Source organism: Ichthyophthirius multifiliis (genome assembly GCF_000220395.1).
Source record: "Ichthyophthirius multifiliis unplaced genomic scaffold scaff_1120509249640, whole genome shotgun sequence".
In the NCBI taxonomy this organism is placed as follows: domain Eukaryota; phylum Ciliophora; class Oligohymenophorea; order Hymenostomatida; genus Ichthyophthirius; species Ichthyophthirius multifiliis.
The window spans coordinates 1-27,105 of NW_004087511.1; the positions used below are offsets into that span (position 1 = coordinate 1).

Here is a 27,105-nt window from a genome sequence, read left to right on the forward strand (position 1 = left end):
AAAATTAAAAACTNTTTAAAAAAAAAAAAAAAAAAATATTCTTAAAAATGGATTTAAACTTAGTAAATTTTCAATAAAAAAAAACTTAATTATATTTCTTCTTATTAAATTAAAATAATAACTAAGAAAAAGTTAAGACATTACAATAAGTTATACATAATTTTAATAATTATAGTTACAAAAAATAATAAAAGTCATAATTTTATAATGAATACTATAAAAAAAAAGATAATTTTAATGAAATAAAATGATTATAAATAATTTTTTTGATTATATATTAAACTAAATTATTTTTAGTATATACATGTATTTATATTTATAATTTGCTTTAAAATAATTTTACATTTATATAAATTTTTATTATAAAAATTTTAAATTACAATTAATAATTACTATTTTTCTTAAAAAAATATGACTAAAAATATAACAAATTTAAATGTATAATAATGTATAAAAAAAAAAACTAAATTATTATAATAAAATTAATAATATAAATAATTAAAAAAAAATATAAATATAAATATATATATATAAATATATATATATATAAATATATATATATTTAAAAATATATATATATTTATATTTATTTTTATATTTATATTTAAATTTATATATAATTTATAATATTTATTTTATTTTAATTTTTTTTTTTTTTTTAGATAATAAATATTAAATATAAATTATTCTTTTTTCTTTTTTTTTTTAAATTTTTTAAACGACATATTTATTTATATTTAGCTTATATCTCTATAAATTTATATAATTTTTTTTTTATATTTTTTTTTTTTGATTTTTATTAGTAATTTTATTATTAAAGTTTAAATTATATTAGATTTTATTTAAAATTGAATGAATTTTCTAATATATAAAAGGAAATTTTTTTATCCTAAAAATCTTATATTATATATTTACTTTTATAATAGTAATAATATTCTTTATTAAAATAAAAATCTATGTTATTAATATATTATGCTTATAATTGAACTAAAAATCAATTTAAAATATTTAAATTAATTATTTTGTTATTTAAATAATAAAGTTAAAGCTTTTTTAAAAATTATTTAATATAAATAAATTTTGATGTAATTATATTATATATTTTTAACCTATATTATTAATTTTATTAATAATATAAATTCTCGATTTTTTTTATTATTTAAATAAATTATTTTTAATAATATTCGATCAATCAATTATAAACTTGAAATTATTAAAATTATGTTTTATTTTAAGATTTAAATAATATATTATTATAGTGTTTTTGTTTTATTTTATTTTCAAAAATATATGAATTAAATATATATATTTCTATAAAATTTCATTAGTTTTATTAATTTATTTTAATAAATTGTTTTAAATTAATTTTAATTTTTAAATATTTATATAATTCATAATTAAAGTGAATAAAATCGTGATTTATCTATTTATATATACTTTTTTTTTTAATTAATACTTATTTTTTATATATTTAAATTAATTATTTTTTATATAGAAAAATAAATAATTATTCGAAAAAAAAATAAAAAAATATATATATTTACTAAATGTATATACATTATTTATTTAATATATTTATTAACCAAACTTTTTATTAATATTTTTTTTTTTTGAAAATTTCTATATATATATATTTATTTTTTACAATTATAATTTTTATATTAACATAATTTTGGTTAAAACATATTTTATATTTTTTTAATTTTAAAATTAAAAACTTTCTTTTTATTTAATAAATTAGATAAATATAATAATAAATATATTTAATATTACAATAAAACATAACATTATATTATATTTATTATTTTTTATTTATTAATTCTTTTTTTTATTTTTTTCATAAATCATCCTCCTCAATTGCCCTATTCTTTATTTTAGGAATATGTTTATATTATATTTCCTAACCACCATTATTTATAATATCGATTTCTTCCTAAGAAATTTTATGCCTTACAAAAGTACTTTTTACATGTTTAAAATCTTTTAATTAGATATTTTTTTTTTAAATAACATTTTTATATTTACCTTCGATATTAAATTAGAATGTTGGTCCCGGTTTATTTACATTCTTTTATAATAAAGACCTTTTACCAATAAATTTAATTCTTGGTTAATAAGGTGTGTGTAAATAAATTTATTTTTTAATTAAAGATTAGAAAAGCATTTTTTTTTTTATTTATTTTAAATTATTAATTAAATTTTTTATTTAATATTCTTTTAAAAAGAAAATAAAATAAAATATATTATATTATATTATTTTTCTTTATAAAATATATCTAAATTGATATTTTTTATATTTAGAAAGACATTTATTTAATTTATATAAATATTAATAATTCCTTTTATGTTTTTTTTATTTTGAATTAAGAATATGAATAATAATAATTAAATATTATTTATTTTAATTTAAATAATATTTTTTTATTTAAATAAGACTTTTCAATTACAATTTATTATAAAAGATTTGAAAAAATAAAAAAATATGAATTCAAATACATATATTGATATTATTATAACGAAAATAAACTATATATATATAAATTAATATAAGTATTAATTAATTTTATTTTTAATATTATATTAAGAAATAACTTTTTTTTTTTTTTTTCTAATTATTTAAATTTATATAATTTGTTTTATAAATAAAAAAATATTTTATTAATTTTTTTTTTTTATTATTTATTTAACTTTAATAATAAAACAAAAAATAACTTTAATTAATTTATTTGATTCTTTAAATAAAAATAAATATTTTGATCTTATATATAAAAAGCAATCTATAAAAAAGAAATGAATTTATATAAAAATTTACGATATTTTTTAAATTTTATTGATAAATAATTAAGCATTTCTATGTTTTTATAAATATTTAAATTCTATTTAATTAAGAAATTAACAAATTATAAAAATAAAAATTATTTTAAGAAAAATATTATTTGTTTTATTTTATTTTTTAAAGTTTTTATTTTTTTCTATTTTAAAATATTTTTAAAATAACTTTAATCGAATTTCTATTTCAATCTAAAAAATATAATTTCTTTTATTTAAAAGTAATAATAGCTACAAGTATTTAAAATAAATTATATATATGTGGTATTAAATTTAGCTTTAATTTTATTAATAAAAAGAATTTTTTATCTAAATGTAATATAATAGAAAAATATGAATCAAAATTTAACGTTATTTAATTGTTTAAGAAAAAAGAAGAATAGAATTCTATAGAAAATATAGATTATTTGTTAAATTATAAGTCATATATATATAATATGTATTACTGAACAAAAATATTTAATATATAATATTTGTTTAAAAATATTATAATATAGAAATAGTAATAAAAAATTTAAATATATTATATATATAATATTTGAATAGTCAATATATATATATATAATATTTTTATTTTTTATATATATATATAATAAATATAAATAAATAAAATTAAAAAAAAACATAAATAAATATGAGTAATTTATTTAATAATACTAATTGTTCTCTAGATTACTAAAACTTTGATATATTTATTAAAAATTGTCCTTCTTTTAGAAATTTCGAATCAATTTTTTAATTAGATAAGGAAATAACATTAAGCTTATAAGAAATCATTATTTTAAGTTAAAAGAGTAGATAACAATAAAAGAAGAAATCTCTTTTCTTTTTTGAAAATTAAATAGAAAACAAGATCGAAATTTTAGCTTGAATATAAGAAAATTATCAATATTAATATTATATTATATTAAAAAATAAATTATATTATTCAAATTATAATAAATATTATATTTTCTATTTATTTACTAATTTTATATTTTATATTATTCATGTTTTTATTAATTTATTATATTAAAAAAAAAAAAAAATATTAATATATAATTATTAATAGTAATGAATATTTATTTATTTTATAAATAAAATAAAGTATTTATTAAGAATAATTATTAAAAATTTAATTATTTTTGTCATTTTTAAAAATAAAATAAAAAACATATTCACATTTATTTATAATAAAGGATATTATTAAAATAAAATATAATTTATATTAAATTATATAGATTAACTTAATCAATTATAAAATTTTTATTATAATTAATGATATTAAAATAAATATTTCTACTAAAATATAATGATAATTATAAAAATATATATGAAAAATTTAAAAGTTTCTGATTAATTTTATTAATATAGATATGAAACTTTTATATATATTCTTTTTGTATATTTAATTAATTTAATAATAAATTATTTAAAAATATATATGATAGAAAAAAAATTCTGATTTAAAAATTGTTTTAGAAAACAAAAAATTATTTAATTTAATAATAAATGTTTTCATTTAAAAATATAAAATAAAAGCATATATAAATATATTATTATTTTGAATTTTTTTATTTTATATAAAAATATATATAATAATATATATATATATATATATATATTATAATTTTTTTTATTCATTCATATATATATTCCTTCATTATTTTGATTTGGTTATTATTTATTTATTTTATCTAATAAATTATAGTGTTTAATTAAATAATTTTTTTAATTTTCTTTATTTTTTTTTTGTTCTTCTATTATTTGGTTAACATCGTGTTTTTTTAAAAACTCACAATTCGGATCTATATTTTTATACTCTTCTAATATTGATATTAAATTTTAATAAGTTTAATTTAAACATTCATAATCATCTTCTACAGCTTCTTATAAGTCTTTATCTTTTTCCCAATCTTCCATTTCTGTAATTTCTATTTTTTTTTTTCTATTTTAATTATAAAAATTATAATTACCTTAAATTGTTTCTTTTAATTTTTCAGATCTTATTTCAAATTCTTTAAAATCTGCTTAAAGTAAAAGTACTTATTTTGGTGGTTTATATTTTTATTAGCTTTTTTTTATATTAATATTTTATTTTTTATTATTTTGTACTGAGCTGCTGCTTCTATATTTACTCCATATTTGTATTTTCTAAAATCTTAAAAATATATTCCATCTGCTAATTTATGTTCATTATGGTCATTATTTTATATTTTATTTTTATTTTCATTTTGTATTATTTCAAATGCGTTTAAAATATTACTCATTTTTAAAATTTTTATTTATTAAATAATTAAAAGAAAAAATAATAATTATAAAATATATTATTAATTATATAAATAATAAATACATATATATTTATTTATATATATATATATATATATATATATATCAATAATATCTATTCATATTCATTTTATTTTCAAAGATATTTTTTTTATATATATTTGTAAATATAAAAAAAATAGTAACAAAAATAGGTTTATAAATATTTTTTGTTAGAAAAAAAAATACTTAAATTTTATTAATATAATATTTTAAAGGTCATAATATCTATATAATATATTAATTAATTTAAAAAATATATAAAAAACAAAAAATCAATCATCATCTTCATCTTCATCATCTTCTTCATCTTCATCTTCATCTTCATCTTTATTATCTTCTTCTTCTTATTATTTTTACTTAGCTTTATTTTTTTATGGAGGCTTTTATTAAGCATCACTATCATCATCATCATCATCTTCGTCTTCTTCTTCATCTTCTTCATTATCATCGTCACCATAACTTTCTTCTTCATCTCCATCTTCTTAACCTTCTGGATCTTATTCTTCATCATCTACTTCATCATCTTGTTTATCTGAAGGAGTATCTGGTATATTATTTCTTTGTTACAAATATCCTTGTAAATCTATTTCAGAATGCTCTGACGTTTATTCGCCTTTTTAAAAAATTAATATTTTATTGAATTTTATGTTTTTTTATATGTATATTTGTATTTTTTTTTTTATGTTGTTTTTTTTAATTTTTTAATACCATCGTCTTCTAATTCATCTTCTTCTTCTTATTTTTTTGTCTTTTTTTAAAGATTTTTTTATAAAGGTTTCTATTATTTTCTTTTTGAATTCATTTTTTTTATTTATTATTTTTATTTTTATTTTTTGATTTTTGATTTTTTTTTTTTTTTTTTCGTTTTTTTTTTTATTATAAATAAAGCCAAAATTATATTTTTATTTAATTTTTAATTTTTTTAATACTTCTATTAATTAAATTAAAACAACAACAAAGTTATTTTATTAATAAAAATATTTTATATTAAATATTAATACTATATTTAAAAAAAATAATAATGATTCCACAATAAATAAATTATAACTAAATAATAAATACTATGTTATATATATATATATATATTTAGAATAATATAAATAAATTAATAAACTTAATAGAGTTTATTAATTATATATATATATATAAATATTTATATATTTTTATATTTTTATATTTTTATATTATTATATTTCTATATCTATTTTATCTATTAAAAAAATATATATTATATAAAATAAAACATATTAATTATTTTTTAGATTTTATTAAATAAAAGCGTAAATGTTTTTGATATTTTCATTTTTTGTTTTTTAAAAAAAGTAATTAATTTTAATTTTATTTTATTATCAGAAAATACTTACTAAATAGTTAACAAAAATTATTGTTTTTTAAGAAAATTGATTACAATAGTTAACATATTTTTTGTAATTTAAAAAAAAGGAAAAACAAAACAAAAAAAACGGAAAAAAAATTAAAAAAATAGAATATTTAAGAATTAACCTAAATTCTCAATAATCAATAAGATTATAAAACCAAAGTAAAGCCTATAAAATAATCTATTTTTTAAGATGATAAAGAAATAATAAAATAAATAATCAAAAATATAAAAGAAATAATATCCAAAAAGCAGCAATACCCTCCATACGCATAACTAAATGGCATTCGATTAATAAAGAATGTGTAGAAATATTCAATAAATATTTTATTTAATCCGTATAAGAAGAATTCTGCCAGTATTTGAATAAATTGCTATGTTCGATAAGGAAAACCAGCTTGAAGATAGAGGAAAGCGTTATTTTTTGGAAAATGAAGATGAAGTAATAGACATAAATAACAATATAATTATTATAGGAAATTCTCTTTTTAGACTAGTGCTGGAATGTATTTATGTTTGGAGTTTTTGGATGAAAAACTCGAGATTTTATACTGTTTTTTAGAAATTGAAAAATATTGAAAAAGTTAAATTTCCTTCAAGTTTTAATTATTTTAAAGGGGATGTAATTCATTTGTCTTTAGAAGAATTTAAATAACAAAAAGTAATATATAAAAATAAAGAAGAATAAAATGAAGATTTTTAGAATGCTTATTTGGAATTCAAAAAGGAGAAAAAGTATTTTTTTGACGAAAAAAAGGATTTTTTGAAATATAAAGGGAATATTGAAAAAATAAAAGAAAAAATATAGGCTTTTGTAAATCTTAATGAAGATAATTAAAAAAAATAAACTGAAAGTGTAATATTTTGTGAAAAAATATTAAAAAATATAGAATATTTAGATTAAGGGAAAATTTGTTTTAGTTAATTTTTAGACAATATGGGATTTTAGAAAAAAAATTGTTTGTCTTTAGAAGAAATTGAAAAGAATAAAATGTAAATTTTATACGGAAAAAAAGGGAATTTTTTAAATAAAAATAATGAGTCGAATTTAAATAATAGCCTTTTATAAAGGACAGTTATTTATAAATTAAAATAAAATACTTTTTAGGAAGTATTAGATAAGGTTTTGGAAGAAAAAAAGATGTATTAATAATTATATAAGTAATAAATGGAAATTTTAAAAGAACTAAGATAAGAATATGAATAATTATCAAAAAATTTAAACTGATTTTTATTTTTTTATAAATATATATATATTATAAGTATTTTTTTATTTATTTATTTTTTTTAAAAAAAAAATTAAATATTTATTTTATATTAATATTACTTTTTTTTTTTTTAAAAAAAAAAAAAAAAAAAAAAAACTAAAAAAAAAAAACTAATTTTATTATTTTTTTATTTTTATAAATGAGTTAAATTGACCCTATTTTAGGGTTTGATCCTTGGTTTTTATACCCACCAAAAAATATTTATGAAATAAAGCATACAGGTCCTTTATATAAGACAATAAAATAAAATTTAATTATAAATACATTTTTTTATTTAAATAATAATAGATCATTATATAAAGCACGGAGAAAAGAAAAAAGCTAGTAGAAAAATATACTAAAAAGTGGAATATGACGAATATGAGAATGATGGAATATAAAACTTAAAAGCTGAAATGGATAAACAAAATATATAATTACCTAAAGAGTATAATTTTTATATTATTTTTTTTTAAAAATTCTAAGTAATTTTTTTTGTTTTTTTTGTTTAAAAAAAAAATAACAGTTGGAGAAGAAGTGATTATTTAAAAATGTGTTATTGTGGTAGATTTGATATAAAAAAAGATTTAAAAGTAAAAAACTACTTAAAAGATACTTTTTTTTTAAAAAAAAAAAAAAAAAAAGGCAGCTTTAGATTTTATAGAATGGAAATAAAATATAAATATGCATACATTAGATGAAAAATCATTATAGTTATTAAAATCTGGAATGATTTATTTATTAGGAAGAGATAATTAATACCGACCAATTATATATTTAGATTGTACAAAAATAAATATGAAAAGTGATGGAGAAGAAACTATTATGAGATCACTTTGCGTATTTTTGGATATGATAAGGAAATATATGTTTTTAGATTATTATGTAGAAAACTGGATTATGGTCATTGATACAGGCGGTTTAGGAGTTTTTGGACTTCCTATGAAAGGTTTAAAATTGATTGTGGGGGGTATGTAGATTAATTATTGTGCTACTATGGACAAAATGTATATTCTAAATCCTTCTTTTGGACTTTCTTCTACTTGGAGTGTTATTAAAGGGTTTATTGATCCTGAAAGTTTGGAGAAAATGTCGGTTTTGAAAAAAAAAGAATATAATCTTATGTAATAGAGAATTCCAGCGAGATATATTGAGAAAAAATATGGAGGAGAACATGAAGATATTACATAATATTGGTATTTTAATATTATATATATATAAAAATATATATATATATATATATATATATATATATATATATATATATATTATATATTTATATAGGCCTCCGGTTAACGTTTATTGTAAAGAAAATGAAAAACATTTGTTGATTAATTATGTTGAAATTGTAAAAGAAATCTAAGTAAATAAAGAGGAATAAAACAATTAAAAAAAAGGAGAATAAATCAATTAAAAAAAAGAAGAATAAAATAATTAAAAAAAAGAGGAATAAAATAATTAAAAAAAAGAGGAATAAAACAATTAAAAAAAAGACGAAGAAATTGCTTAAAAAAAAGACGAAGAAATTGCTTAAAAAAAAGACGAAGAAATAGCTTAAAAAAAGAAGATGAATTAAAAACAGAAGAAAATATTGTAACAACTTAAAATTTATAAGTCTCTACATCTTTAAAAGGAGATTTTATTGTACCGAAAATCTAGTTTACATAAGTTAGAAATGATTAGGTAAATTTGGAATATGCTAATTCAGGCTATGATGAAAAACTAGAATAAAAATTAAGATTCGAATAATAATAAAAATAAAAGGAAAATTAATAAAAAGAATAATAATAACTTTAGGATGAAAGCTTAAAAAAATAAGAAAATATTCAAAATAAAACGGAAATATAGGAAATCGATAAAACGAGAAATGAAGATGATTAGTTTTTCGAAAATATAGAACAAAATAAAAATAATGAAAAAATACTAAAAATTTAGTTTGATGGAGAGTTAAAACATAGTAATAATTGTTGTTAAAGTTGTATAATTTTTTGAATGTTTTTTTGGTTATTTTATATATATATATATATATATATATATATATATATATATATATATATTAAATAATAATATATAAATATCAAATTTTTATATCATAAATATATAAATATAATAAATAAATAAACAATATAAATCTAAACGTTTTTATATTGTTAAAAAATAAAACAAATTTATAGATATAGCACAATATTTATAAAAAAATTATTTAAAATATATATTTTTAATTAATAATAATATAAATTTATAAGTAAAGTAAAATAAATGTTTTTTAATTAACGAAATTTTCAAATTCCTTTAAAATCTCCTTAAAATAAGTTTAAATTAAATGATAATAAAGAGATTATTGATGAAAGTAGATATTTTCATTTTTTTTTTTAAATATATAAATATAATAAAATAAAAAGCTAAAAATTTTTAACCATTTAAAACAGATATAATTAATTCAAAAAATATTTTTGTATAAAAAGAATAATTATAGTAAATAGAAAATTAATTGTTAAAAATAAAAGGATAAATGAGTAAAAATGAAAAAGATTAAAGTTTATTACAATATTATTTACATATTTAATTTCTATTGGGTTAAAAAAACGAGAAATAATTAAATTAGATATCATAAAGTTTACAATTAAATACTTATGAAAACAATTAAGTTTTACAAATTAAAAATAAACAAAAAGAAATCCAAAACGGAAACCATTTAAAATCAGAAATACAAGAAAAGGGATAATTATAAGAAAAATATGAAAAAATAAAACAAGATTATCAAAATTTAGAAATACTTTTTAATTAATAAACTAATAAAATACAATGAAAAAATAATAAATTTTATTAAAAAAAAAAAAAAAATAATAATAATCTTTAATAAAAAAATAAATAAATATAAATATATATATTTATATATATATTTAATATGTATTATAATACTTTTTTTTTATTTATATATATATATATATATATTTAATTGTATATTCTTTTCTAATAATATAAAAATATTCAATAAACTAGATTTTTATCTAAAATAATCTTAATATCTTTTATATCAGGTATTTATTTGAAATCTTACTAAGTCATTTAACATATAAGATCAATAAACCATTAATCATAATATTAATTTTAACAAATACGTTCGATTTCTTCTTTATTATTATAAAGGTTTTTTTATTTACCAAAAATAAGGAAGTTTCCTAAAATTTATACTGTTTAAGCCTCTTATTTTTTAAAATCTTCATTATTTATTATAAATAATTCATTTGGGAAATATTTTAATAAAGAAATTAAATTTTTTGGGAATTAAATTTGCTTTTTTTATTCTTCTTTTGGAATATTTTTGGATATATCTAATTCTAAGTTTTTCGAGTTTTTTTTTACATTTTATACTATGTCACAATTTTATTTTTTTTCCGGATTTATTTCTATAGTTTCTTCTTTATTTTAAGAACATTCTAAAGTTTATCTTCTAAATTATTTTTTTTTTTTTTTTAATAATATTAAAATTAATAATTTTATTACTATTCTTCATTTTCTTCTTGTATTTTTTATAATTTAAACGTTTTTAAATGTGAACTTTATAAATTTTTGCCGTCGAAAATGTTTTTTTTATTTTGTGTAGTTTTTATTGGAGAAATGAAAAATAATTCATCTTTTTCGTAATTTTCTTCGAAGAAAATTATTAAATCAACAATATCTTTTGTTAATTTATATAAATATTATGATTATTTTTTAGATTAAGTGAATAATATTCCTTCTACGTTTCCCATTTAGTTATTAATTTCTTATAAATTGACAAAATTTGTTTAAAATTTATATGAAACTTAATCATCGAGATCCCTTAAACTTTAAATTTCATTTTTATTTTTTGTTTTATTATCTTTTAATGAAAAATCTTATATTTAGTCTAAATTAACTGCAGATACCATTTTTGTTATTTCTTTATATGTTTAACCAATAATAAAATTATGCCTTAAAGCTTCAGAAGTTGAAATTCTGGTTTCTGGATTAGGATCTAAAAGTTTATTTAATAAATCTTTAGCATCTTAATTAAGCTTTTTATTTATTTGTTTATTTAAAAAAAAACAAATAAATATATATATATATATATATATATATATATATTTAAATTAATTTTTATATTAAAAAATTTATAATATTAATTAATATTAAAATCCTTATATATATTATTATTAAAATCTTTTTTTATTAATTACTTCATCATATATCTTTTCTGGGAATTATACATTACATTTTTTGTTATTTTCTAATACTTATGAATATCTTTATCCTTTAAATATTGTTTTTCCTGTCAATCTTAATTTTTTTTTTTTTTTTTTTTTTTTCAAAAAAAAATTAATTTAAAATACCTCATTTTATATTTAAAAAAAGTTACAATATATGAAAGACAACACCTAAACTGAATGAATCTACTTTTGGAGTATATGTATGAAATTCAGACTCATTTGCTAATATTTCTGGAGCCACAAATCCTGGTGTACCTACATGTACATATAAGTATTTCTTTTCATTATAAAATTAGGCTAATCCAAAATCTATTACTTTTACAGTCTATTTTTAAGAAAACATTATATTTTAAGGCTTTAAATCACGATGCATTATTCCTAAAGAATGAACGTATTCTAAACCTTTTAACATTTCTTACATTATTTTACGGATTACCTAATAACCAAATTAAGGGTTCTGGAATTTTGTAAGTTCACATTACAAACTCTTAGAAGAATCTAATAACTCTTGTAGTATGTAATAACCATGTTCATCTTCGTAGGTTTCATAGATTTTTATACAATTTGGGTGGTTTAACATCCTTAATATTTTTAGTTCGTTTTAGAGAAATTTCTATAAAAATATATATATATATTTTTTTTTATTTTTTTTCTTTTTTTTATTTTTTACTTATGAATCTTCTACTGTTGCAAGCTTTTCCTTACTTAAATATTTAACAGCATATATTTTTTTATTGTCTAGTCTTTTTACTTCATAAACCTTTTTATTCATATATATGATTATATAAATATTATAAAAGAATTTTACTTTTGCATATTTTCCTTAACCTAGTTTACGAATTAATTAAAATTCTTCAAGAAAGTTTATTTAGAATAATTATCTTTATAAATAAGATTTCATAGTAATCATTTCTAAAGAGTCTCCGTAATATTCGTAATTATCTTTACTATTATCTGTTAATAATTTAAACCCATTGACCTTATTTTCAAATGGTTCATTTTCTTTTTTTTAATCGTATATCCATTCGACTTTCCAGTCTGGCTTCAATTCAATGATTTTATCGGGAATTTTCTGATAAGGATGCTTTTATATATTTATTTATTTATTTATTTAAATAAAATAGTTAATATTACTCTATTTATTATTATAGTATCTTGTGTACAATATACATATTTTAACTTTTTTTGACCTAAAAAATTTTTTTTATATAAACGTAATTCGAATTCACAATATTTATATTTGAAAGAAATATCTGACATTATAATTATTATTATTTTTATTATTATTATTTTTATTATTATTATTATTAATTTTTTTATATTATTATTATTTTTACCTGTATTTATTTTAATATTTTTATTATTTTATATAATTTTGTTTTTTTTTATTATTTGATATTATTGTAATTTTTTTATATAGTTTATTTTAATTATATAAATATTTATTAAAATCCACAAATAATTACTTAATTTTATTTGATGCTTTTTATTTATTATTTTATTTCTTATTTTCTATTTTTTAATTTTAAATTAAATTTTTATTATAAAAAAATATAAAATTTATACTAATATATAAAAGTATATTTATATTTGACTGTAAATTAATATTTTTTATTTACTTTTATTTATTATTATTTCTTAGGTTAATAATCATATATACATATTTTTATTATCTCTATATATTATTCTATATAATTTTAACTTAATTATTTTATATTATTTTATTTATTCCAATTTAATTATAATAATATCTGTAATTAATTATTATATATATATATTTTTTTTTTTAAAAAAAAAATGAAAAAAAAAAAAAAAAAGAATAATATATTTATATATTTATGTTAAGTTTCTCTTATTTCCATTCTTAAATAATTATAAAGTAAATTTTATATGTAAAAAATAAATTAAAACTTGTATGATTTTTTTTTGTTTTTTTACTCAAATAACCTTACATTTATTTATTTTATTATAAATAATTCAATAAAATTAATGATTATTTTGAAAATATAAATTATATATATATTATTATAGGTTATAAAAATATGATCTCTTTATTATTTTATTAAACAAATTCATAAAATATAACAATTAATAATAGAGTCATCATTTTATAAGAATCAAAATAAAATAAAACATATTCACCTCTATTAATATATATAAATAATTAATTTTAATTTCTATGATAAAACACTTTTTATTTTCTAATATAAATATTTATATCTCTTAATTTATTGTCAAAAGAAACTATTAATTTAGTATTTTAATTTAATTTATTTATAAACGCTGATATTTATTGTTAAAAATATTAAAAACCTAAATTTGTAAATATTATTCTTATTATTAATATATTTGATTCAATATAATGTTGAGAGACTTAGATTAATTCATAGTTATTATCATAAAGGTTAAATATATAACAATGAAAAAAATAAAAAATCATAATTAAGCTATTTTTTTATTTGTAATTATATATTTCTTTTGCTTTGGTTATTTTGTTTTTTTAATATTTAGCTTTAATAAATTTGTAAGTTATATAAAAAAATAAAGATAAAAATAAATATATATTAAACACCACGTGTATATATAGAATATTATTATAAAGTGGAGAATTATATAAGAATTCTTAATTTATATTTTAATATAAGAATATTATAAAAATGATATAAAAATTTATTTAACTTTTTTTAAAAATATAAAAATAAAGTTAGATATATTTATTATAAATTAATTTTTTTATTTTAAAAATTGAAAATTGAATTATAAAAAGAAAAAAAATGATAAATTATTTATATAAAAATACAAAATCAACATTTTATTAATTTTATGTTCATATTTATATTTAAATTATGTATGAATAAAAAATATTATAGATAAAATAACTAATATAATAAAGTTTTTTTTAAAAAAAGTAAATATACTTTGTAAAGATAGAATTTATTTTACAATATGCAGTAAACTTAATAAATGCAATTATAAATATTATATAATAAAACTAATAAAAGAAAAACAGAATTAGTAGAATGAAAATAATGTTGATTAATAAAAAAAAAAACTGGAACAATTAAAAAAAAAAAATTATTTAAAATTAAAAATGAAGATTTAAAATTAAATTTTAATAATAATATAAAAAAAAATGATAATGTATAAATAAAAATTAAAAAAATAAATATAATAATATATATGTATATATATGTATATATATATATATATATATTCAAAAAAATAAAACAAAAAATTTAAATAAATATTATTAATGTATTAATAATTTTTTCATTTTTTAGTTTATTTTATTATATTTAAAACTTTCATTTCTTATTAAAATTTTAATTAATATAATCCGTCTATACGTAATTGTGGTCAATCTTTTTTAGATGATAAAGGTATAGAAAGATGTAAATAATGTTTTTTAGGTTTTACAAAAACATTCGATATGTTATAATGTTAATTAGCCGAAAAAAAAATTGCGCTTGGGATTCAATTTGGGGTTGTTTGGAATGCGAATGTGGTCATGTACTAACTAATCCACTTCGATAATGTGTAGAATCGAAAATTTAAGGATGTTTAATTTTATTAAAAGACGGAATAGGTTGTTAATAAGCTAAAATAGGCTACACAATAGTATATAATAATTATTAATCAGGATAATTGGTCTATTAATAAACAAATAAAGACAAAGGAACTTTTTGTGGATGGTAATTAGCTGGGAAGAATATTTGTTATAAATGCCATCCTGGATATTATATGGTTAATAATAAAAATGGCTGTTATAAATAAAAAAAAACAGTAAATGACTAGTTTTCGCATTTCGAAGGAAGAGATATTTCCAGTATATAATTAATACCAGGAATGGAAGATTGGAAAAAAACAAACGTAGGAGTTTTCGAAAGTGAAATTTAAGATTGCGAATAATATATGGATGATAATATTTATAATTAAGAAATATAATGCAAAAAGTGTATTAAAGGAAAAATTATTACTTAAAATAGAAAAGAGTGTGTTCTGACTACTTATGGATGTGAATATGCTGATAATATAACTAAAAAATGTATTAAATGCGAAAAAAATGATGATTATTATATACTTAATAATAATTGTGTATTTAGGTATATTAATATATATTATTAATAATAAATATATATATATATATATATATATATATATATATATATATATATATATATATTTTAAAGAAATTAAATTTTTGATGGGTGTTAAGTTAGGGAAATAACGAAAGATGAGTGTATTTAATGTTCTAAACTTGGTTTTAAATTAAATCTTAAGAAATAATGTGTAAAATATAACATTGTAGAGAATCTAATGGTGTTAACTTATGTATAAAATGCTAGACTGGGTTTTATGTTTATGGGACGTAAGGGAAATGTAATGTTTTATTGCCTTTTTGTAGAGAAATGAATGAAGTTTCTATATAAGATGATATTATTTCAAATCATAGATGTAAAACTTGCTTTCAGAATTATTTTTTGTTCCCAACTGATGGAGTTTGTTATAAAGGAATACTTGATTGCTAGTAAATTGATTTAACTTTGTTTGATCCGAATGATATTGTTAACAAAGTCCCGAAATGTAAACCTGAAGATGTCCCAAGAAAATTAAGAGATGGATGCTTTTCGGAATACCATTTATTTGAAAATTAATGCTATTTTAATATCGAAAATTGTGAAACATACCTAACAAACGGTAAACTGGGGTGCTTAAAGTGTAAAAGTATGTATTTGCCTTCTTCAGATCAAAAAAGGTGTGTTTTACATGATTATTAATTCTAAAAAAAATGCTAGTTGACTGACGGATAGGGTAATTGTTTATAATGTCTATCATTAAAATATGGAAATAAATGTGAAGATATACTTTCTTAGAATTGTATTTTTAGTAATGGGAGGACAAATAAGTGTATTATGTGTATGAAGAACTATTATAATGTGAATGGGATTTGTCAATTAAATGATATTAATTGTATTGTTACTGATGGAAATTTGCACTGTAAGCAATGCAAAGCTGGTTTTTACACAAAAAAATACGAATTAGATGATCTAGCTGGGAAAAGTGATGATGAATCAAGATTTTTTTGCTAGGAAATTTAAGGATGTGAATATTCTGATGGACTTTCGGATGTATGTGATGTCTGTAAGATTGAGTATATGAGAAATTTAGATGCTAATACGGGTAAGTTTGTATGCTAAATTCGATAAACTGAGTGTAATTTGATGAATGGGAATGGAGAGTGTATATAGTGCATTTCGGGGTATTATTTGCTAAATAAAGTGTGTGAATAAATATCCGATTGCAAATATTCAAACGGGTTGTCTAAAAAATGCTTCGAGTGTCAAGATGTTGGAAATTCGGATTTTGGATTTATTTTAAGAGGAACCTAATAAGAGGTTTGTTAGGATACTAAATAACTAACTATAGGGCTATCGATTATTGCCTGAAGTATATTTGTACAGGAACTAGTTCTGATTGTAATATTGCTTTAACTAGTGTTGTTAGTACTGTTGGAAGTACTTATCCAAATAATGTGGTTTGCTAGTAGTGCTATGGGAGCTATGTTTTGATGAATGGGGGGAAGATTTGTGGGAATTTGGATGCTTCAAAAAGTAAAATAATTAATTGTCAGATTTATGAGACTGGTTAAGCGAAATGTGTATAGTGTTTAAATGGATACAAGTTGAATATTGATAATAGTTAATGTGTTTTGATTTCAAAGAAGTATTGTAAGGTCTCAAATGGGAAAAATGAAGAATGTATAGTATGTGAGGATGGGTATTTGATGGTTGATATAGCAAAGGGAGTGGATAATTAATGTGCGCCGTTTAGAAAATATTGCATTGATTATGATAAGGATGGATGTATAAAATGTAGAACTAATTATAATTTAATCGCAAAGGCTTGCTATGCACCGAAAGGGTTTTCTTGTAAAATAGTTGAGGATGATATTAATAGTCCTTAATAGGGGTATTGTAAAAGTTGTGATGATACTAAATCGATTTATTTGACTTTAGAAAATAATTGTTTGTATAATTAGTTTAGTTATAATAAAAATAATTGCAAGAACTTCAATATTAATTCAGGTGGGTGTATTGAATGTGATGCGGGATATTATTTAATTTATGATTTTAATCTATAAGGGTATTGCTTTAAAGTACCTTTATGTACAGATACTACTGCAAATAAATGTAATCCGTGCTTCGATGTTAATACTTAAACAGATAATTGCAATCCAAATTTTTTTATTAATAATTGTGTGTAAATCAATCCTTCAGGGTAATGTGAGTAGTGTTAAGCTGGGCATTATTTAAGGAGAAGTTCTGCTAATAAGCTTTTCTTAGAATGTAGTACAGGAGGTCTATGTACTCGTTCTATAGATGGAAAATTTTGCTCACAATGTAGCAATTCAGCTTATGTCGATGATACTTTTGAATCAGAAGAAGGCTGTATTTAAATTGATGGGTGCAAAAATTCTAGTACTGGGTTTTTATGTACTTAGTGCGAAACTTTTAAAATGAATGGATTAGTAAAATAAGGTCTGTATCTTTCTTATAATAGAAAATAATGTTTGAGTATTCCTTTTTGTTAAGAATCTGTAGATGGGATATAGAAAATATGTGCAATTTGTTAAAGTCTAAAATATCCTTTTGAAGGGGAATGTATAGATGTGGAAATCGAAGGTTGTGAATAAAGTTAAGGGATTTTTAATAAATGTTAAAAATGTAAATAACAGTATTATTTGGAAAATTAATACTTTACATGTGTTAAAGGGACTATTGAAAATTGCGAAATTTACAAAGATTTACAAAATGTGTGCAGTAAATGTTTTTCGGGTTTTTAATTAAAGGATAATATTTGTAATCCTATTCCTAATTGTTTAGTCTCGTTAGGTAATTCGAATGGATGCTTAACTTGCGCAGATCATCATTATTTAGATGCATCTGGAAATTGTAAAGAACCGGTCGATAGAATGGATTTTTGCAAAAGATTTTCAGGTGAAAGTACTTGTATAGAATGTGAAGTTTCTTATTTCCTTTCTGGGGGAAAATGCGAGGGGAATAAACGGTCGAATAAAAATGATTACTGCTTCGATTATAGTATATAGGAAAATAGTTGCAAAACTTGCCAGTTTTGTAAATGGGATTTTGATAATAAAACTTGCTTATAGGAAGTCTCCTAAGGGGGGCTGCCTGTAAAGGATATTCATTCAGAAAGATTCGGGTTTTGCGAGCTTTTCGAAGTAGAGAAGTGTATTGAATACGAACCGAATTAAGCTAAATGTAAAAAATGTACTTAAAAAGAAGTCTTGGTAAATAATTTGACATTTAATGTCATTGAGGGATTATTAGTGACTACAGGGAAATATTGCTAGGATATTTATTCGATGGGGTTTAAATGTACGACTGCTCATCCGGCTTTTGATGGGTGTTTATCGTGTGAAGAAGGTATTTATTATTTGGATAAATAAAATAAGAATAAATGCGAGTTATATTCAGGTGATATTATGCTTAATTGTGAGAAATTAGATCCTTTTTCAGATTAATGTCTGGTTTGTAAATAGACTTTTATTTTAGTAAATAAGAAATGCAATTCCATTAATGTAAATTAGTGTGAAGAAAACATTAATAAAGATAATAAATGTACTAAATGTAAAAGTGGGTTTTCTTTAAATATATAGAATAATTCATGTGAACCAGTGGCTAATATTGCTTTTTGTGAAACTTACTATAATAATGTTTCTGAATGTATAAAATGTTAAACTGGTTATTATGTTTATTAAAAAAATCAACCTGCTGTTTCTGGATAAGAATGTAAAGCTTTAAGCGCCTAAAATTGTAAAGATTAGATGATTTTCGAAGACGTTTGCTTAAAATGTAAAGACGATACTTATACTTTAGCCAAAAACGGATCTGCATGTTATTTAGGAAGATAAACTTCTCATTGTATTATTTCAATAGGAAATACGAAAGATTCGGAATGTTATTTATGTGAAAGTAATTATATAATATAAGAAGGTTAAAATGATTGCTTATTAAATGAATTTAAGTAAAAATATATATTTGTATATACATTTTTAATTATTTAAATAGTTTTGATTAATGTTTAGCGGTTAAAATTGTAGATGGAAATTATATATGTGCGAAATGCTAATATTTATATTAATTATAAGATGGTGTTTGTGCTCCTATAAATTAATTAAGTAGTTGTTAAATAGATAAATGTCTATAATATGATAGTTTTGAAATTGATTCGGTATAATGTATTAGTTGTATAGGAGAAGGGGATGTTTATTAGGTAAAGGAGAATAAATGTGTACTTATTTCGGATTATGGATTTTTATTATTAGTTAAAATTAGTTTATTTTTAATATATTTTATTGTTTATTGAAATATTTTTATTTCTAATTGTTATATATTATTAAATTTTATATTTTATAAATTTATCAATAAAATATAGAGAGACTTTTTTCAATTTTTTTTTTTTTATTTTTTATAAAAATGTTTAAAAAATCGATTTGATTTTTTTATATATAATCAAGCTTTAGTTTATAAATATATATATATATATAGGATTATTGAATGTGAATATACTTTGTTTTTATATTTGTAAATCTTATAGGCATGAAATAGTATTTTAATCAAGTTTATCTCATTTTTTTTATAAATAGTTATTTGAGTTTTATGTATAAATATTTTTTATGTAAATTATTATTGTTTTAATTAAATATTTAATTTTTATTTTTACTTTTTTTTTTTTTTAAAAAAAATTTTTTTTTTTTTTTTTTAATGGAAAAAAAAAAAAAAAAAATTGGTTTATATTCATAAAATTATTATAAAAAACAAATTTAATTAGATTAATATATTATTTTAGGATTAAATTTAATATTATTTATTTTTTATGCTTTTCTAAATTATTAAGTCTTAAAAGTTCTCTTTTACGAAACTTTTATATTTTTCAGAGATTTTAAATTAATTATTATCAAATAAATAGGTTTAATTGCCTAATTATTCTTACTTTTTTAATTCTAATAAAATGCGAATATGAAAAATTGTTTTTCTAAAGTCCTTTTTTTTAAATAATTATTACAAATAAAATATACGAGGCTCAAAAATTTAATTTTTTATGTTTTTTTTTATTTTTTTAAATTATATTATTTTACAATCGAAAAAAATAAAAAAAAATTAGTATTAAAAATCGAAAGGTTTATATGAAATGGAAATTGTAAATAAAAAGATAAAATTTAATTATTCAGTTAAATTATAGCATTATTTAGTTATTTAAAAGTATTTTATATATAATTACATATTTATATACTTCCTTTAAAAAAATATAGAAATAAAAAGTTCAGTTATTTATATTTTTTCTTTTATTTATACAAAAAATAAATTACTTATTTTAACTTTTATTTATATTATTTAAAATTTAAATATGATTATTTCAAAAAATATTATTATACATTATTTTAAATGTCTTTTTTTTTTTGTAGATTGTTCTTTTAGGTAAAAAAAAACCTTAAATAATATTTCTTATTATTTTTTATATATAAATACTCACATGAATATATTAATTATATAATCTAAAAGGTTTATTTTGGAATTAAAAAGAAATTATTAATGTTAAAAATAAAATGATTAGGTTTTGTTATTAATAAATAAAAATTAAAGTTATTATGAAAAAAATTATATAAAATTAATAAGGATAATATCGATTATAAGCTAAAATAAATATAATTGAAAAAATATGTAATTTAAATTCTTTTTATAAATTTTTAAATAATTGATATAGAATAAAGCTTTATTTTTATTATTAATATAAAAATAAATATGAAAATATCTTTTGATTATATGTAAAAATAAATATAAAAGTAAATATAAATATATATATATATATATATATAGATATATATATATATATATATTTTATTTTATTTTAATTTATTTATTTTATATTTTACCCATATTTAATGTAATAAATCAATAAAACATATTAGACATATAAAAAATTTAAAATATTCTTATTATTATTTTTTTATATTCAATATTAACTTATTTTTTCATAAATATATATTTGTATAAAAATTTAAATATATATTTTAATATTTTTATTTATATTAAAATATTTTAATTATTATTAATTTATATTTATATTTAATATTAATTACATTATTTCCAAAATTTAATTAAAATTTTATTATAAAAAAAATAAAATTAAAATATAACTAAAACTTATAAATTGTTTCTAATAAACTCTATTTTTATATAATTTATTTTCAATCATTTCTTTTCAATATATCTATAATTTTAGAATATAAACAATTCTATTTTTAATTTGTATATAAAATATATTTTTTTAATATAAAAATTTAATATATATATTTATTTAAATAAATATATATTTTTTTTTAAAAAAATAATATTAATTTTCATATTTATAATTATTATAATTATTCTTTTTTTCCAAATAGAAATATAATTACTCATTTTTTACGTTTAAAATATAAATTAATATTTATTATAATATCGATTTTAAAATATTAAATATGTAATTTAATATTTATATTATTTTAATATAAAATATTGAAATATAATTTTTTTTTATCTTAAAATAAATAGTATAAAAATTTATGTATATATATAAATATATACATCTATATATATTTATATATATATATATAAAAAAAAATTATTATAACCAATATTAATTATAATTATATTTATTATTATATATTTTTTTTTTTTTAAAAAAAAAAAAAAAATAAAAAAAAATATAATAATTCAAAAAAATTAATAAAAAAATATAATTTAATAATTGGAAGAGTACAAAATAATATTTCTTTATAATAAAACAATTTTAATAATGATTAATAAATTATATAAAATATTTATTTTTTTTCCCCTCTTCATTTTTTTTAATTTAATAAATATTAAATATATATTTAAATATAAATATTAAAAAAAAAAAAAATAATAAATGTTACCTAAATTATTACCTTCATATTTCAAAATTCCTTCTATTTTAACTTAATAAGACCAGCTTTTACTTTTAGCATAATAGACATAACCAAAGCTAGAAAATTTTTAACATTTCCCAAAACAAGAAGTCGAGAATTTTTAATCAAGATTTATTTTACAAAGCAGTATTTTCAGGTAAAGACCTAGAAAACTTTTTAGAAAACACAATAAAAAAGAAGTCTGTATTAGAAAATATCCCTAATTATCTAGAAAACCATTAATTATATATATTTTTGAAATTAATAGGGAACATTTTGCTGTTTGCGCTTGAAAAAACATTAGATGAGGATGAAGATTAGAAAAAAATAGTATATGAATTAATCGAAAACCCTTTAAAAATAATTCTTAAGGAAAGCGTATGGAAAAACGTGATATAAGTAATATAGAATAAACAGTTTTAGTTTTAAAATGAAAAAGATGATAAGTATTATAAAGAGATTTCTCAGATTTTATTTTTTAAAGTGGATATTAGACTAAAATCTAATAATTCTAATAATTTAAATTTATTAAAGAATTTTTATATTAATTTAAATGAAAATAAAAGCTTTTTGTCTTTTTAGTATTTTGGAGGGGAAAATGAAACTATTTATAGGGAAAAATTCAAAGAAAATTTTCAAAATTATTTGTGTTTACTTGAAAATTACTTCGAGAAGTAAAATATTATTGTCAATTTTATAAAAAGGAATGCCTTTTAGAAATTTAACTTAAATGAAGATCAACTTTTATAATAGTTTTTACAGATTATGAAAGATTTTAAATAGACTTCTTTAAAAAATTACATATAGAATCTATTCTAGTATACCTTTGGAGAAAATGAAAAAATAGAAAAGGCTATTTATATCTAAAAATGTTAATAAAAAGGTATTTTGACTGTACTTTTTGATGTAGTAAAAATAGAATTGGATTTAATAGATAAAGAAGAGTTCATAAAGTTTTCAATTAATGAAAAAGATAAAATCAAAAATACAAAAGATTTAAAATAAAATTATTATTTATAAACGATTGATAAATTAATTAATAAATGCATGTTTAATGGAGATGAATAATGTGATTGTAAAAAATGTTAATGGTATATTTTATATATATTTATTTAATTATAATTATATACAAATTTAAATATATATATATATATATATATATATATATATATATATATATTTATATTTAATATAATAAATAATCTTTAGTATTAGAAGAAATAGATGTTCTGCCAAAGAAAGTTAAAAAAAAAAAGAGAAGCTTTAATTTAAATTGGGCCTTTATAAAAACATTGTGATAATTTAGAAAAAAGAGTAACAAAATTTTATTTAATTATATATATATTTATATATATATTTTTTCATATAAATAGATATATGAATTAGAAAGTGAAAATTCTATTTTAAAAAATATTATAGGAGATTTAGTTAAAAACAATGGATAAAATAAAATTGAAGAAATAATTGAACCTATTGATAAGATTATATCAAATTCTATGAAAGAAAAAAACAAATATTTTAACTTTTAGGAAGATAATTAAATTTATATAAATAAAAAAATCAAATAAATTTGAAAGATTTTTATTCTTATTTTATTTGGAAAATTAATAAATTAACTTAATATATATATATATATTTATATATATATATATTTATATTTATATATATATATATAAATTTATATATCTATGTTAATAAATTTATTTAAAAATATACTTATTTTTATATTATATGTTTATTTATCATTTTATTTTATTTATTATATCCATTCATACTTTGTTTTTATTATACTTTTAATCTTTTTATACTATAATATGAATTATTTTTTATTTTAAATTTTAGTTCATATTTTTATTTTTATTTTAATTTTATTGATATTCAATATAAAAAATTTATTTATTATAAAATATATAAATAAAATTTTCATATATACTTTTATTTAAATTAAAATAAATTATTATATGAAAAGCAAAATATCATCTTTTTCATCATTAGAAGATTAATATAATAATGAAAAACAAGATATTTAATTTTTAAACAAATTAAATTAATAAACTTTATATATATAAAATGCTTTGCAATCAAATTTTTGTTATCATTTTAAAGAATCATTATTATAAGCATAATAAACTATAAAATAAATATTTAAAAGAATGGACGAACAAATCTAAGAAATTATACTAATTGAAAAAAACAAATCTTTTGCTATTTAATAAAGTTTATTAATAACCGAAAGATGTTTTTTTTTTCGTAAATTTATAATGATTAAGATATTTTCACTGAAAAAAAAATTGAATTATTAGAAGATAACGAACCTGTAAAAATAAATATATATATGTATATATATATATATATAAATATATATATATATATATATATATATTTTTATATTTACATATTTATTTAAATTTTCATTTTAAAATAGTAAAAATGTTAATAAGAAAATTGGCTTAGAACACATATATAAGTTGAGAAAAATGATCATTCTAGTTTATTTTTATTTTTTATTTAATTTTAATATTAAAATTTATAAATAGCATTGGAATTTATAGATGATCTTTAAGATAATTTAAAATAAAATGACAAAATTTCTTATAAAACTTCTTTTACTAGCATTAAAATGTTTAAAAAGGACGATGATAAAAAAAAAGTAAATAAAATATTTAATAAACCTATAAATATTGAAGTTGTGTAAGAAAATGATGAACTTATTGAAAGATTAAGGGCAATGAAATTATCTGATATTAGAAGAAAAGAAGAAAAATAAATAATTGAAAAGAAAAATGCTTTAGTATTTTTATTATTTTTATTATAAATAAAAAAAATAGAAAAATGCAACTGAAATCAAAAAAGATAATAAAAATTAGAAATTTACATATGATTATGAAGGGAAACTACTTTTTGTAAAACCTTTAAAACTCGATAAACTACCTCCTTCAAATTATACAATATCGTAAAATATTTAAATACTTATATATATATATATATATATATATATATATATATTATTTATTTATATATTTATTTATATTTTTTATAGATACAATTGTGAAACAAAAGAAGACGATAAATCTAAGATTTCTGATAAAAATTATAGAAAAACAACAATATAAAAAACAGTTTAAGAAAATACAAAAAAATAGAGTTTTTAAAAAACTGAAGAATTATAAAATTTGGGAATGAATAACAAAATTTAAACTGGAAAAAATCCTTTTTCATTTGAAGATTTTAAGCCTTCTTAAGGAGTTACTTTAATTTTTGAGTAAAAAAAAAAGAAGGTTAAAAGAATAATGAAATTTTGGAAAATTTAGCAGTTTTAGAAAATAGGCTAAAATTATAAGATTGTCCTTTGTAAATAACTAGAAGTGAATATAAAAGATTAACTGAAAATGGAAATCTTAACATGACTAGTTCTATTAAAAATTTTTAAAATCAAATTCTGAGATAAAGTATATTTTAAAGTCCTGGTAGTGTAAAAAATTACAAGTTTAATAAACAAGAAAGTCCTCTAAATTCTTATTTATTGAATGCTAATGGAAAATAATAGGATGATTTTTAATATTAAGGGAATAAGTCTTCTTTTATTAATGTTTCATTACCGAAGTTGGCTTAAAGTTTACTGGTTGAAGATGATAAAAAAATTTCAGGATGTCTTTATAATAATAAAAAATATAAAAATAATATAATATGGTAGAATAAGAGAAAAATAATCCAATTGACGATTTTAATATGACTATTTTGAATGGGAAAAATGATGTTTTATTATAAAAAAAAAAAATAGATATTAATGAAAATAAAAATAAAGCATTTTAAGTAAAAAATAAATAAAATTTATTAAAATAAACTGTAGGATAAATGTATAAATTACCAAGATAAAGAGATTTAATATAAAATTTATAAAATAATTAAGAATATAATAGCTTCTATTCTAAATCTAAATAATTTTATGAAAAATTAAGAAATTTTTGAATTTTTATGAAAATATATATAAATAAAAATATATTTATAATATTATATATATATAAAGTTATAAAAAAGTTTTTATTAAATTTTCTAAAATATAAAATAAAAGTAATGTATAAACATTTAAAAAGTTTATTTAATTTTATAAAAAAA

The 27,105-nt window shown here is 16.4% G+C and overlaps 7 protein-coding genes across 7 annotated transcripts, besides 67 other annotated features; 5 read left to right on the top strand and 2 right to left on the bottom strand. All coding sequences in view use genetic code 6, as the record gives it.

Annotated features, from left to right (window-relative positions):
- Window positions 1–472: 472 nt before the first annotated feature.
- Window positions 473–579: a microsatellite.
- Window positions 488–561: a microsatellite.
- Window positions 488–562: a microsatellite.
- Window positions 509–580: a microsatellite.
- Window positions 509–585: a microsatellite.
- Window positions 509–619: a microsatellite.
- Window positions 516–636: a microsatellite.
- Window positions 542–634: a microsatellite.
- Window positions 570–626: a microsatellite.
- Window positions 577–656: a microsatellite.
- Window positions 657–1,433: 777 nt separating this feature from the next.
- Window positions 1,434–1,494: a microsatellite.
- Window positions 1,495–1,790: 296 nt separating this feature from the next.
- Window positions 1,791–1,832: a microsatellite.
- Window positions 1,833–2,385: 553 nt separating this feature from the next.
- Window positions 2,386–2,433: a microsatellite.
- Window positions 2,400–2,445: a microsatellite.
- An 896-nt stretch (window positions 2,446–3,341) lies between these two features.
- Window positions 3,342–3,389: a microsatellite.
- Window positions 3,390–4,112: 723 nt separating this feature from the next.
- Window positions 4,113–4,156: a microsatellite.
- Window positions 4,157–4,388: 232 nt separating this feature from the next.
- Window positions 4,389–4,430: a microsatellite.
- Window positions 4,398–4,437: a microsatellite.
- Window positions 4,438–5,143: 706 nt separating this feature from the next.
- Window positions 5,144–5,203: a microsatellite.
- Window positions 5,204–5,411: 208 nt separating this feature from the next.
- IMG5_018970 (hypothetical protein) lies at window positions 5,412–5,941 on the bottom strand (the record flags this gene model as incomplete). The annotated part of the gene is made up of 2 exons (XM_004039506.1): window positions 5,412–5,752; window positions 5,848–5,941. The coding sequence occupies 2 exons, from the start codon at window positions 5,939–5,941 to the stop codon at window positions 5,412–5,414; spliced, it is 435 nt and encodes a 144-aa protein (XP_004039554.1).
- Window positions 5,419–5,467: a microsatellite.
- Window positions 5,422–5,490: a microsatellite.
- Window positions 5,942–6,017: a microsatellite.
- Window positions 5,944–5,998: a microsatellite.
- Window positions 6,018–6,270: 253 nt separating the features above from the next.
- Window positions 6,271–6,332: a microsatellite.
- Window positions 6,272–6,340: a microsatellite.
- Window positions 6,289–6,340: a microsatellite.
- Window positions 6,341–6,568: 228 nt separating this feature from the next.
- Window positions 6,569–6,622: a microsatellite.
- Window positions 6,572–6,622: a microsatellite.
- A 1,234-nt stretch (window positions 6,623–7,856) lies between these two features.
- Window positions 7,857–7,899: a microsatellite.
- Window positions 7,858–7,895: a microsatellite.
- A 25-nt stretch (window positions 7,900–7,924) lies between the features above and the next one.
- Window positions 7,925–10,280, top strand: IMG5_018980 (hypothetical protein; the record flags this gene model as incomplete). Its single annotated transcript, XM_004039507.1, has 5 exons — window positions 7,925–8,006; window positions 8,074–8,357; window positions 8,410–8,960; window positions 9,049–9,127; window positions 10,272–10,280. The coding sequence occupies 5 exons, from the start codon at window positions 7,925–7,927 to the stop codon at window positions 10,278–10,280; spliced, it is 1,005 nt and encodes a 334-aa protein (XP_004039555.1).
- Window positions 8,969–9,047: a microsatellite.
- Window positions 9,134–9,258: a microsatellite.
- Window positions 9,134–9,282: a microsatellite.
- Window positions 9,134–9,306: a microsatellite.
- Window positions 9,134–9,332: a microsatellite.
- Window positions 9,247–9,327: a microsatellite.
- Window positions 9,775–9,842: a microsatellite.
- Window positions 9,776–9,896: a microsatellite.
- A 244-nt stretch (window positions 10,281–10,524) lies between the features above and the next one.
- IMG5_018990 (protein kinase domain protein) lies at window positions 10,525–13,283 on the bottom strand (the record flags this gene model as incomplete). Its single annotated transcript, XM_004039508.1, has 7 exons — window positions 13,131–13,283; window positions 12,805–13,080; window positions 12,667–12,756; window positions 12,146–12,609; window positions 11,967–12,066; window positions 11,272–11,804; window positions 10,525–10,540 (listed from the first exon to the last, which is right to left on the bottom strand). Exons 1-7 carry the CDS (start codon window positions 13,254–13,256, stop codon window positions 10,525–10,527), a joined length of 1,605 nt encoding a protein of 534 aa, XP_004039556.1. The 5' UTR covers window positions 13,257–13,283.
- Window positions 10,573–10,632: a microsatellite.
- Window positions 11,843–11,874: a microsatellite.
- Window positions 12,632–12,664: a microsatellite.
- Window positions 13,255–13,328: a microsatellite.
- Window positions 13,255–13,365: a microsatellite.
- Window positions 13,265–13,412: a microsatellite.
- Window positions 13,337–13,412: a microsatellite.
- Window positions 13,351–13,410: a microsatellite.
- Window positions 13,413–15,162: 1,750 nt separating the features above from the next.
- Window positions 15,163–15,210: a microsatellite.
- A 632-nt stretch (window positions 15,211–15,842) lies between these two features.
- IMG5_019000 (hypothetical protein) lies at window positions 15,843–16,687 on the top strand (the record flags this gene model as incomplete). Its single annotated transcript, XM_004039509.1, has 2 exons — window positions 15,843–16,099; window positions 16,187–16,687. 2 exons carry the CDS (start codon window positions 15,843–15,845, stop codon window positions 16,407–16,409), a joined length of 480 nt encoding a protein of 159 aa, XP_004039557.1. The 3' UTR covers window positions 16,410–16,687.
- Window positions 16,108–16,179: a microsatellite.
- A 3,715-nt stretch (window positions 16,688–20,402) lies between the features above and the next one.
- Window positions 20,403–20,441: a microsatellite.
- A 1,199-nt stretch (window positions 20,442–21,640) lies between these two features.
- Window positions 21,641–21,682: a microsatellite.
- Window positions 21,683–21,847: 165 nt separating this feature from the next.
- Window positions 21,848–21,915: a microsatellite.
- Window positions 21,869–21,918: a microsatellite.
- Window positions 21,914–21,951: a microsatellite.
- A 125-nt stretch (window positions 21,952–22,076) lies between these two features.
- Window positions 22,077–22,156: a microsatellite.
- Window positions 22,087–22,155: a microsatellite.
- A 204-nt stretch (window positions 22,157–22,360) lies between the features above and the next one.
- Window positions 22,361–22,406: a microsatellite.
- Window positions 22,364–22,423: a microsatellite.
- Window positions 22,365–22,416: a microsatellite.
- A 203-nt stretch (window positions 22,424–22,626) lies between the features above and the next one.
- Window positions 22,627–22,674: a microsatellite.
- A 69-nt stretch (window positions 22,675–22,743) lies between these two features.
- Window positions 22,744–22,801: a microsatellite.
- A 618-nt stretch (window positions 22,802–23,419) lies between these two features.
- On the top strand, window positions 23,420–23,758 carry IMG5_019010 (hypothetical protein; the record flags this gene model as incomplete). The annotated part of the gene is made up of 1 exon (XM_004039510.1): window positions 23,420–23,758. One exon carries the CDS (start codon window positions 23,420–23,422, stop codon window positions 23,756–23,758), a length of 339 nt encoding a protein of 112 aa, XP_004039558.1.
- A 319-nt stretch (window positions 23,759–24,077) lies between these two features.
- Window positions 24,078–24,563, top strand: IMG5_019020 (hypothetical protein; the record flags this gene model as incomplete). Its single annotated transcript, XM_004039511.1, has 3 exons — window positions 24,078–24,080; window positions 24,199–24,303; window positions 24,363–24,563. 3 exons carry the CDS (start codon window positions 24,078–24,080, stop codon window positions 24,561–24,563), a joined length of 309 nt encoding a protein of 102 aa, XP_004039559.1.
- Window positions 24,128–24,175: a microsatellite.
- Window positions 24,323–24,348: a microsatellite.
- Window positions 24,564–24,609: 46 nt separating the features above from the next.
- Window positions 24,610–24,675: a microsatellite.
- Window positions 24,676–24,710: 35 nt separating this feature from the next.
- Window positions 24,711–24,749: a microsatellite.
- Window positions 24,750–25,055: 306 nt separating this feature from the next.
- On the top strand, window positions 25,056–26,584 carry IMG5_019030 (hypothetical protein). Its single transcript, XM_004039512.1, has 6 exons — window positions 25,056–25,306; window positions 25,415–25,478; window positions 25,527–25,639; window positions 25,818–25,942; window positions 26,030–26,251; window positions 26,401–26,584. Exons 1-5 carry the CDS (start codon window positions 25,143–25,145, stop codon window positions 26,170–26,172), a joined length of 609 nt encoding a protein of 202 aa, XP_004039560.1. The 5' UTR covers window positions 25,056–25,142; the 3' UTR covers window positions 26,173–26,251; window positions 26,401–26,584.
- Window positions 25,317–25,372: a microsatellite.
- Window positions 25,961–26,020: a microsatellite.
- Window positions 26,585–26,967: 383 nt separating the features above from the next.
- Window positions 26,968–27,015: a microsatellite.
- The last annotated feature ends 90 nt before the right edge of the window (window positions 27,016–27,105 follow it).